Below are 12528 nucleotides of genomic sequence, written 5' to 3'. Positions count from 1 at the left end.
TAAATTTATTCATACTTTAGAAAATTAGAGAATCTAATACAGTTCGTCTAATTATGCTATGCTTATTAACATAGTTTTCTCAGCTTTCCTCCTTATTTTTTGAAATTAAACTATAAAAACGATATGATGAAATCATGTGAGCATTTGAGTTCTGGTCAGATTTAAAGCAAAAAAGGCTTTTGCCTCATGTAAGGGGTCACTGTAAATACGTGTCGGCATTTGTTAGTGAAGAGATAGGGAGAAAGAGAACAAAATGATTATCAAGAGATATGCATGAAAAAGATAATTTTTCTACACGGGACTCCAAAATTATTAGGAACTATTGAGTCAGTGGTTGATGTGGGCTTTGTAACAACTATGATCACAATGTCCCTAATATTTTTATTTCTTCCATACGCCCCTATTTATAAACGAAGATAAATATACTCATTATTTGAAGCAGACAAGGAAGAAAAAAAGCTTAGAAAATTTCTTCATCTTCTTACTTGATAACCCATTTTTTTGAACCTTTGTTATTAATAGGTATACCAATGCACTCTTAGTCAAAACCTCCACACCAGCATATACTCCCATCCCAAAGGAAGTTCTTCCTCTATCTTTTGTAAAAATAATTGAAGGAGATAATGATCAATAAATAAGGAAAAAAGATAATGGTCATATCTATCAAAGCCACTTCAAGTTTAAAGAGGTGCCAAGAAAGGACTAGTAAATTTTATACTTTACAATTTCCAGTTTCTTCTTATGCTGGCACTGAAGTCAAACAAGAATATTTATTAGTAGAATAAGAGTGAGACATTCAGTACAGTTTTAAATCAAAATGAATTTAAAATGTCAATTTAACTAATGTATTTAGCTTGTTCTGTCTAATGCAACTAAGATGAATTAGCAATTTTTTACTTTAAAATGATAGGTACTATAATGATAAGAAAAAGGATAAAGAAATGTATGATTAATAATAGTCATGCTTTCTAGTTTGAAAAGCAAAATGTAGTTTAAAAGTGTTCTCTCAGGGACTTCCCTGGTGGTGCAGTGGTTAAGAATCCGCTTGCCAATGCAGGGGACAGAGGTTTGAGCCTGGGTCTGGGAAGATCCCACATGCCGCGGAGCAACTAAGCCCATGCACCACAACTACTGGGCCTGCGCTCTAGAGCCCGTGCGCCACAACTACTGAGCCCTTGCGCCACAACTACTGAAGCCCGTGCACCTAGAGCCCCGTGCTCTGCAACAAGAGAAGCCACCACGATGAGAAGCCCAGGCACCACCAGGAAGAGTAGCCCCCACTCACCGCACCTAGAGAAAGCCCATGCGCAGCAATGAAGACCCAATGCAGCCAAAAATAAATAAATTTATTAAAAAGAAAAAAAAGTGTTCTCTCAATTGACTGCTACAACAATCCCATGATTTAAAGATGAGGACAATGTTATTGGTCTCAGGTTAATTATAGAGCTGGAATTTGAATTCAGGTACCCCTAATGTTCTTTCATCAAAAATTTAAATTATATCAAAATACATCCAAATGAAGACAAGCAATTTTTATTTTACTTGTATATTATCTCTGCTGTTCATACTTCCAACACTTCTGAAACCCAAAGTAAGACAAAAGACAGACACTTAGAAGGAAGTAGTTGTAAAAAAGCTTTTGGGTACCAAAACAGAAGATGAATAACAGATTTTCTGATTGGTTCACATGCTAATTTAATCTTTTCTTTCATTACTAACAATCCTCTTCTATCACCAGTCTTAGATTCCCTTCCTGCTTCCTCCCTATTCATCTGTTTTATGTCTCCTACTTCCCCCTTTAAATCCATCCCTCACATATGTTTTCATGCTATCTTTAATACCCATTTTCAAGCAATGAAATGTTTTTATCATATAAAAATGTAGATTATCAATGTTTTATACAAATTGAAGAAGATGCACAGAACTGGGGAGTTCAGAGCACCTCTGCCCAGCCTATGCCTCTCTAATAGGACTCCTTAAAAAAAAAAAAAAAAAAAGCACACAGGATCCGTTTTTCTTTTTACCATAAACGTAAATATAAGTGTATTTTTAATGACTAATAAAGTAATTATAAAACATAATCTGGAAATTCTTAGCAATCTTTATTTTGGTAGCATTCTTGGCAATAACTAAAACTTAGAGAAAGGTTTATGAACTTAGTCCATCCATTAATTTTAATGTTAGAATTACTTCTTTTAATTTTTTTCCCTTCAGCTTATTTGTACAATTAAAACGCTCTTGAGGTTTCCTTATAACTTGTTAAACATCAAAATACCCTGGGTATCTTAAGAAAGGAAATATTTAAACTGGAGACTGCTAATCGTGTAATACTTGACATTAACTTTTCAAGGGACATCAGATACCAGAACATAGTTAACTGAACTAAATTACAAAGAGTACAGAGATAGGCTGCTATTTATCAGGATTATGTTTAGGTGTTGCCCTACCTTAAAGGATGGAGATGAAACCAAGAAATCACCCATTTCATGATTTCGACGCTAGCTTTCTTACCTACTATAGAAAGTCTTTTTTTCCTCTCTGCTCCAAATACTGTGTTATCCAAATCTTCTAGTGATGGCAATGGCTCTAAATTAGTAGCCTACGAAGAAAAAAAGAAGATTCATGCTATTCTTCCCCTTTAGGGCTTTAATCAGAATCCTTTCCCCTACCAAATATAACCCAGGCATTCTAGGTAACTATGTTTCATATATTGACTTTTACAAGCATAAATCCTATAATCCTCACTGAAAAAACAAAATCCCAATTCATACCTGTGTACTTCCATTTATTACAAGTAATATTTTGAGGCTCTTCATATGAATACTACGATCCAGCAGTTCCACAGCTTTGTCCAAGTCATCTTGGGTGGTTAATGGAATCACCAACTAAACAAAAGGGAACATAGGAATTGTGCAGCCATCTCACCAGGTCAAGTCCTCCCAGGAGCATCTCCATTACTATGGAATTATAAATCTCAAAATACCTTGCTCTTTGATTTGTCAGTATAATGAAATTCTGAATGAATACATGTTATCTAGATTGTTTTGCTCTTCCCATCCTACTATCACTAAAATCATAAAATGAATATGGATTAATAATTTTTTTTCTTTACTGAACATTAAATTCTTCTAGAAAACACATTTAAAGATTAAAGATCAGTTTTCTAGGATATTTCCATAATATTATTAAACTTAAGTTATAATATCTTCACCTCAAAACAGCATTAAGGAACATACACAAAAACTATGTAAAATAAAAGTACTCTCTTTTATCTGCATTGATGAAAGTTTTACTTTTTTTATAGCAACCACAGATTCTCGTCCTCACCCGGTATGCTTACCAACATACAAAATACAATGAGCATCAGTGACGGATGCCGTGGAGGGGTGCCACCAGTAATGTACCTGCAATCTACAGCCTACCTGGCACTCTTATCTCTGACTTGACCACTACAGTCTAAAACAAGTAAGCTAAATGGGTGAGCCATCCTACAGTAACCCCTGAATGCTGAAATTTGCTTTCATTAGTCCTCTCATGGATCAGATGTTATAAGGGACAAAAGCACCTGAACAGCCTGTGAGGAAAAAGCATGATTCATACTACTAAACAAAATACTTCTTTTTTTAAAAATGTAAACTTAGGGGCTTCCCTGGTGGCATAGTGGTTGAGCGTCCGCCTGCTGATGCGGGGGACGTGGGTTCGTGCCCCGGTGCGGGAGGATCCCACGTGCCGCGGAGCGGCTGGGCCCGTGAGCCATAGTCGCTGGGCCTGCGCGTCCGGAGCCTCTGCCCCGCAACAGGAGAGGCCGCAGCGGTGAGAGGCCCGCGTACCACAAAAAAAAAAAAAAAAAAAGTAAACTTAGTAGCTTAAGATGACTTTGTCAATAATCTTCAAAGTACATTCCGTTTCATGGAAAGGACAGAATAAAAGACAAGTGAACATATTCCATACTTGTGAGCCGGCACTAACTAACACAGTATATAAGCCAATCAAACGTAAAGGCATAGTTAGTTAAGGGTCCTCTACAGTACAAATACCTTGCGGGTAAGGACTCCCCCCCTAAGCCAGCAATGAACACAGAGCACATCAAAAACCAAATACTTGGTAAATATTGTTTAATAAATATCATAGGGTAAAAGCTTCATCTGCACCCAAACCCACTAGCTGACATGGTGTGCATTCATTCTCCATAGATTTCTTTATGAAAACTATTCCTTGTTTTAAGAAAGGCTGCCAGACACAAATACAAAGCAGAACTAATGTGAATTACATCATACAATCTGCTTACATTTACTTACTCTGTACTTGAAATTATATTCCCAATTTCTGTTCATATAGCTAGTTTTATACTGTCACAATTTAGCTACTATCAGGCCTTTTTTTCTCTGTGAGAATTTTTTTCTAATAAAAAAAATAATATTAACTGTTTGGTATCATAGAACAAGTCTGATCTACTTAATTAAATTCCTTTCATTTTCCTATCAATCATGAGCCATATTGGTACACCTTGTTCCCATCTTTAATAGTTTGTAAATTATATTTTAAGCACTAGAGAACATTTTAAAGCAATGAAGAGGATTGTTCTGCCAACTTTTCATTTAGGGGGAAACCTGAATGTTTACTTTAGCTACACATTATTTATAATTGGATTGTTTACTTCTCCAAGATACTGCTGCTTTGGAAGGAAAAGACACTAATTTAAATCACAGTAACAAAGTATGAACATAAATGATTCCGCTCTTCTTTAGCTTACGAAAGTGAAATCTGGACATTCTGGAGTACCTGGAGTGGCAGCCTGGACTACTGTCTATATCGCTGATGTAATCCCTCATATGTGCTGAGATCACTTATTACAAATTTTAAAACAAGGACTAAAAGTCACGAACAAGTCCCACCCTACCTAAATTATACTAAATAAGTCACCCAATATTTCCCTGCTTGGTAAATTCATTTTGGCCTCATTCATAAAATCTATTTGCCTCTGGCTTATTACTGATAAATCCAGTTGTATGTTAATAAAAATCATTTCTGGAAAGGAAACTAAAAATTAAGTCCAAAACCCCGTTAAATAGAACCTAAGTTTGAAATAAGTTAATTATCTTCCTAACTTTACATAGTGAAACATGAAAACTGCCCATAAAAAGGCTTGTCCTCCTCTACCTATCTAAAATGGAAAAGGTCTTAGAAAACCCACTTACTTTTGCCTGCATTTATCTCCTCTGACAATACACACAAACCCGACACTTTATTAGATAAAGAGTAGCCTAACTCACAGATCCAACCAATCCCAGCTTAAATTTGCTTGTTTCAATTCTGGCAAACCAGAAGTTTATAGTCTTTTAGAACAGAGGATTTTATATCACACGACAAAAAAATATAGAACTGGAAAAACAAGCAGTCTAAATGAGTTTTTAGCTTGTCTACAAGTCCACGAAACTAATACCCCTTGTTAAGTCTTTCCCTAGTGCCCCCAATGTCCAAGGACATGCCCTGGGCTTGTCATGACGTGAATCAGGACATGGTTAACTTACAGAATCACAGATTCTCACAGAAACTCAGAGTTGCAAGACAATTTTAAACAATGTAATGTTACCCCAATGCCTCCTCCACCACATTTCTGCCAAGAGGCCACCCAGCATAATGGCAAAACCACTCTCAGAAATCCTTTAGAAAGCATGAGAAAAAGAAAATTTTCCAATTTTTAGACAATGGGAGAGGGTTCCTAAAACTACAGATCAATTAGCTTGATGTCAATCCTCAAGAAAGCCGTTGAAAAAATTATACGCAGGCACCCCTTGTTTTAGTGTGCTTCACTTTACTGCACTTCAGATACCGTGTTTTTTACAAATTGAAGGTCTGTGGCACCCCTGCCGCAAGTCTACTGGCACCATTTCTCCAACAGCATTTACTCCCCTTATGTCTCTGTGTCACATTTTGGTAATTCTTCCAAATATTTCAAACTTTTTCATTATTATTATAATTGTTATGGTGATCTATGATCAGTGATCTTTGATGTTACTATTACAAAAAGATTACAGTTTGCTGAAGGCTAAGATGATGGTTAGAATTTTTTAGCAATAAAAGTATCATTAAGATTTTCTTTTAGACATAATGCTATTGCACATTTAAGAGACTATATTATAATGTAAGCATAACTTTTATATGCACTGGGAAACCAAACAATTCATGTGACTAGTTGCATTGCAATAGTCACTTTATTGTAGTGGTCTGGAACTGAACCTGCAGTATCTCCAAGGAATGCCTATAAACAAATTGGGAGAACTCAGAAAGGAAACAGCAATTTTAGGAGCTCAGACAGGTACAATATGAACAAATCATGTCAAACTAACTTCATTTTTCTTGACAGAACTACTAAGCTCACAGATCAAGACAATATTGTAGTCAATGTATCTTGGCATTTGAAAGTTTTCCATGATACAATTTTAGACCAAACAAAACCAAAACAAAGATATAACTGGGTTCCTCAGAATCATAACATGAGATAAAGATTCAAGTATGTTTATAAAAGATACTAGGAAACACTGATCGGGGAACGGGGAAGACAGGGGAGAGAAGGAGCCCCATAAAGGGTATCCTATCCAGCTAGTTACCACCGTGGGTAAGTGGGGCCCATCCATCCCCACCTCCCACCACATCCTTGAGCCTCATATCGCCAATCCCAATTCCCCACCGCCATATGTACTTCAGCTTACACCCTTCAGCCATACCTCTGAAAAGCCCTCAGCATCTCAGGGGCTGGCAGATGGAAATCAGGCCAGCACAAACAGAAACAAGTATCATGATAGGGCCAGGCAACAAGAGGTGTTCATGGCTAACTGAAAACCCAAAAAAGTATTTGAAAAATAACATTTTAAGGTATTACCACAGTATAATACTCATCACTTTGTTCAGAAATATTATTTGGATATGGATTTTTACTTTATCAAAATATTTTCCACTTTCAGCTATAAGTGGTTTCTTTAGACAAGCTACATTAGCATGTTCTTTTGCTTTAAAATAACAATAATTCATTTGAAAATCTAATATTTCAAATATTTTTATTAGCACAATGCTTTAACATTTGCAAAGTACTTTCACATTTTCTCAAATTAATTTTTACTGAACTTTCCACTGTCACTCCATTCCCACTGACACTTTTTCTACTCCTGACACACAAGTCTTTTCCATCTTAGGATCTCTGTGTGCTCTGCTCTCAAGCTGCTCTCTCTGTCAGGAATGTTGTTCCCCTCAAACTCTTTGCAGGGTTGGCTTTTCATACTTCAAATCTCAACAATTAAATATTACCACCTCATTCAGCTCTTCCTTAGTACTACCTAAATAGGACACCTACTGCCCTTGCCTTTATCCTTTATCATAACACTTTATGCATTTCCTTCAAAGAATTTCACATATTTAAACAAATCAATTATTAACTGTCTGCTTCTACCACAAGTCTATAAACTCCATGAGGGGCTGTAATTCATAAATCATAGCCATCATGCCTGGCAAATTCAACACTATTTTTCGACAGGGAACAATAACAAATTAACCAATTAACTAAACTGTCCCTAAAATTTTTTAAGTCTCAAGATCTTGATCTGAGATCACAGGACTTGAAAGAAATCTCAGAGATTTGCAATCCACATTTTACAGAAGGTTCAAAAGGGATTCCCCAGAACACAGAGCTCCTGAATGCCACAGTGAGCCCTTAAGATTACACGTACTGACCCCCAACATAAACATGATGATCTAATCACGTCCTTAAAAACATGAAAGTAATCCTTTAAGCTTTAACTAAACTGTCCAACTACCAAAGCTCTGTTGACTCTGTAGACAAGTATACAGTATGAAAAGAAAAGAGTTCATCAATAAAGAACAAAGAGTAAAAATAAAACACAAATAAGCAGCAAACCTCTAAGTAATACATATATTTCCTCCTTTAATAGATTCTCAATTATTTGCACAGTAGCACCTTTCAATATCCTCCACAATGAAAAAACTCATTTTAATAAGTTAAAATTTACTTCTGTTATCTTATTCCTCTCTAAAATACCATATCCTTAATCAAGCCCCAAATAAAAGTACAACCATCCTAAAACAATCTCTTAAATAAACACACTGTTTTCCAAAATAAGAACTATTGAAAGTTAAACTGTACATGTTTACCTCATTATTGGTATAATGTAGGTCCATAGACTGTCCAAAGGCAATTTTAGCTTTAGACCTCAGATCTTCCAGTTTAACTGGTCTGGGAAACTGAAGGATTCTATATAGACAGAATTTTTATATATTTTATTTTCTTAGGCATAGTTAAATAACTTACTTGCAACAGTTATCGCTTGGATAGAGAAATATAAAATTAAGTTAAAATGTAAACATTCACTTAAACACTACAATGGCGCATTTTTGATCAAGTGCACCAATATTTCAACACAAAGTTCAAGAACTCTTAAGTTTGTTCTATCTTAATAAAAATTATAAAAAGGAAATTCTCTAAATGTTCTGTACTTTATAATTTGTGCTGCAAGTGTTATATGAACATAAAAGAGCAATGTAAAATGTTCATTGAGGAAAGTGATTAAACTTAATTATGTGACATCCATACGATGAAATGCATCATAACTGTTAAAAAGAATAAAGCTGTTCTCCAGGGATCCAAATTTTGATTCCTATACCCTTATCAACTCAACATTTCTGAGCACATAATATATATCGTGTAAGCACATCTCCCCCAGATAAATATCTTTAAAGAGTTAAAATTTTTTAATTCTAGAATTCTTTTCGTATTTCACAAAGGATTGACTTGTGTTGCCCCTGGGGACCATGCACCTAAGCTTGGAGACTACTCTACTAGACCGTAGGTTTTGTAACAGGAGGGATCATGTCTATTTCACTTACTTTATTCCCTTCATAGCCTAGCATATAGTAAGTACTCAATAAACAGTGCTCAATGAATAAAAAAAAACTGAGAAAATATCCATAAAGAATTGTAAATAGGAAAAAAGTAGATTGGACAATACATGTATGGTATATCTGGTATGTCCCCCCCCTCTTTTTTTTAAACACCTCCGTGTAAATCATTTTTACATCTTCAGGTTGTATGATTTATGAGCCTTTTAAAATTTCTTAAAATGGATAGATCTTTCATTAAATTAATTTAATGAGACACTAATAATAGAAATAAAATCCCATCTTCTCTAACTCCTATTAGGTCTTGTTTAGCAATTCTGTTGTCAACCACCACCACTATGACTTCCACCATTCCACTGAGATACAGATACCCAGTTGAAGGCTAGGCTTCCACCTCCGCTAAGTAATTTGTAGTCACCATTCCAACTCACTTTCCTCAATGTTATTAATTAAATACAGGTCATATGATTAAAGTCTCTTGAGAATAATCAAAATTGTGAATTTAAGTCCACGCATCTAAATTCTATATAGTATCTGAAGGGACGATGCAATTATAATAAGGAGAAATACATTTAATTTCCACTGAGTAAAAATTTTAAAAAATAGTAATATTTAAAACTGCATTATGCAATGACCTTATTTATTTCCTAGTACTGCAAAGTAAAAACATTAATCATTTCTGATGTTTAGCCTGAATTTTGACAGGTTCTATCTTAAGTCCAAGTACACATTACAGTTACCAAGGACTATTCCATTCTCAATTTGTAAGCCATGAACCTTCATTAAAATCTAAAAACAACCTCTAATGGTCTTAACTAGGACATGCATTTGATTATATCAATAAACCGACATATAATGTTTCCTTCCTTACCTTTTTTCTCCTCTGTGTTCAAATTTGACTCGGACATCATTCTGTAATGAAATAATAAATCACTTCAGAGATCAGATAAAATTTCCAGAATTTCTAAATCACTTTTTTTTTTCTTAGTCACTCATTTAAAATAGAGCAGAGGGGGAAGGAGGTTTCATTTTCAGTGTCAACTCCAATCAATTGATAGTGTCTACCAAAGAGCTGAGCTGAGAATTAGGCTGCTGAATCTGGGCTCAACAGGAAGGAGCACCAAGATCTATTAGTGATGGCATCATGGGTCTGCGACATTTGTTAATTCTGTTAGAGGGCAATATAGAATACTATATTTCCACTTTTTTATGTTAGACATCCCAAACAAATTTAATATGATACTCCAATAAAAATTAATTTAAAAAGAATCAAAATGATCTTCATCTGTAAATATACAGAATAATAGACTATTTTAAATAAAAACCATTGCTCGTGTTACATGCCTTAAGAATTGGATGAAATATCAACTCTAGAGAGAAGTTACCACATTAAATGAAACTACCATTTAAAAAAACAAAACAAAACAGACACCCTACGGAAAAATGTATGCAAATAACAAAATACTTGATTAGAAAGTGTAAAAGCTAATCACTTTAAACAAACCCTCTATACAATTAGGATATTCAAAGAAAGTAATTCATAGAATAACAATATATATTTATTAAAATATTATTGAGACAAATACCTGCTTTTTTGGTGATAAGGATTTTGCTTTTCTGGTTTCCTGTAAGGATAATGCTGGTCGACTGGCCTTATGAAGAACAGCCAAATCTTGCATGATTGACTTCAAAGCTTGCTGATCATCTGGTATTTTTAAAATAACATATACACAGAATTGTAATTTCAATATGTATTTATCATAGACACCAATACAAAAATTTATAGTAAAATTTAATGCAAAAATACATTAATTTAATGCAAAAAATGCACTTAGAACATCTTCAATGCCTACACTCCTGCTATTTTGGTGAAATAAAAATTTAGTTATTTAAAAACTGAAGACAAGTAACATTAAAACTGCACTAGACTCAAGCACTTGCATCTTACTCGCATAGGTGTTCACACGAGACATTTATAAGGCAAGTAAAGTCATACTGATGCTTCTAATGATGTAACATCCTAGCATATGAGTCAAAACAGCCCTGTTATGACAAATTCTTTTCTACGACACCTAAACAAAACATCAACAAGACATCTAAAATCGTAATTAAAACAAGTGGGGAAAAAATAAACAACTTTCTATAAATACCATCATTATTTAACATTTATGTTCAAAGTATGGAATGCCTTTTAGAGTTTTTCTCTTTCATCAATACTTCAAGTCAGAAACAAAGAAACGCTTTATCAGTGGATGAAGACCCATACTGATACTTGGAAGTGTTTTTTTTTTTTAACTTCTTCACCATAAGGTTCAACAAGACTACATTTAACAGACAAACTATTTAATGGTCTCAGCCACTAACAACTTAAAAGGTAACAATGCAAGAAAAAAGTAATGAATCCATAAAACTGAATGAAAGGATCATGAACCATGAACTTTTACTCTCTTCCAAACACATCAAAGATTCCTAAGACTATAAGCATGAGCCTCCTAGTAATGTCAACTATACGATCTCTGGAAAACTTCAGAGACAATTTAATTGATTTTCACTAGTAAATCAACTCTACTAATGATAATCACCAATTGGTAAATAAAGGAACTGAGGGACTTTACAGCTTACATTTTAAAATGTAACCATTTTGGTGAAGAATAATTTATGTTCCAGAGCAGTAGTTAAAACATGCTTTATCCTGTAAAGGGAGATCATTAAAAAGAATGTGGCAAGTCAATGGCTTCATCAGTCTTTCAAACACACAAATAGCTGACTTCTCTAACATGTTAATTTTTTATAACACTCAATATATTCTGTTCTACAGTAAAAAAAAAACTTGCATATTAAAATTAAAATAATGGCTCCAAAGGTTTTGTTAATAAATTCCAGGTCTGGAGAAAATTTTAATCCTTCACAAAGTATTCTTTGTAAAATAAAATTTCTACATAATATTAGCTTAGCCAAACAGTAACTGAGCCAGATGGGTATAATGTAATAACAACAGGTGTATTGTATATGGGTCCAAGCCAGATTATGTCATTTATTGATAAAAATAAATCCTCCCTTAGAAAAAGAATAAGTTGAAAATGATCTGAACTGGAATAAAATTATCTGATGTAACCTTCTTAAGAAAAGTAAGACCCTTAATTCTATACTGGGGAAAGGAAAACTCTTAAACATATCTATGTTTTATTTTCTTCATTAAACACTTGAATTTAGGCATTTTCACAATATTTAATGTTTAACATTACATGTTTAATATTATAACACCAAAATAAATAAATGCCTGGGAAGGCTTTGGCTTAAATCTCTTATCACATTTACATATACTAACTTCCGTGTTTAAAAAAATGAATACCGTTTTCTACAGTACATGTAAAAAAGTAAAGAGCCATTTGAATAAAAGTAACTTCTCAGGGAGATAACATACAACTGAAGAGTTACTTAATTGAATTCCTTCTTTTTCTGGAATGAAGGAGAATCAGATGGTAAATTAGTACCCAGTAGGTAACTTACTTTTGATAAGATGTAAGCTAACAAATCCCCAAAGGATCGAGCAAAGTGGTGAACATACACTACAAGCACTGTTCTAACTATTCCTAGACTGTTTTACTCTATTAAGAA

General features: G+C 34.1%; 2 protein-coding genes across 3 annotated transcripts in view; one reads left to right on the top strand and one right to left on the bottom strand.

The window, feature by feature from the left end:
* GPR17 (G protein-coupled receptor 17) overlaps positions 1 to 12528 on the top strand; it is a 397229-nt gene that overhangs the window by 69663 nt on the left and 315038 nt on the right. The gene's annotated exons all lie outside the window — the stretch shown is intronic.
* The window catches only part of MAP3K2 (mitogen-activated protein kinase kinase kinase 2), a 99223-nt gene that overhangs the window by 28362 nt on the left and 58333 nt on the right, over positions 1 to 12528 (bottom strand). For both annotated transcript variants that reach the window (XM_049712168.1, XM_004276860.3), the window contains exons 3-7: positions 10497 to 10615; positions 9782 to 9822; positions 8167 to 8266; positions 2772 to 2885; positions 2512 to 2599 (exon numbers count right to left, since the gene is read on the bottom strand). In XM_049712168.1, the coding sequence (XP_049568125.1) occupies positions 2512 to 2599; positions 2772 to 2885; positions 8167 to 8266; positions 9782 to 9822; positions 10497 to 10615 (462 nt within the window). The remainder of the gene's footprint in view (positions 1 to 2511; positions 2600 to 2771; positions 2886 to 8166; positions 8267 to 9781; positions 9823 to 10496; positions 10616 to 12528) is intronic.

Source organism: Orcinus orca, chromosome 7, assembly GCF_937001465.1.
Source record: "Orcinus orca chromosome 7, mOrcOrc1.1, whole genome shotgun sequence".
NCBI lineage: Eukaryota > Metazoa > Chordata > Mammalia > Artiodactyla > Delphinidae > Orcinus > Orcinus orca.
This window is presented reverse-complemented; position numbering and strand designations above follow the sequence as displayed.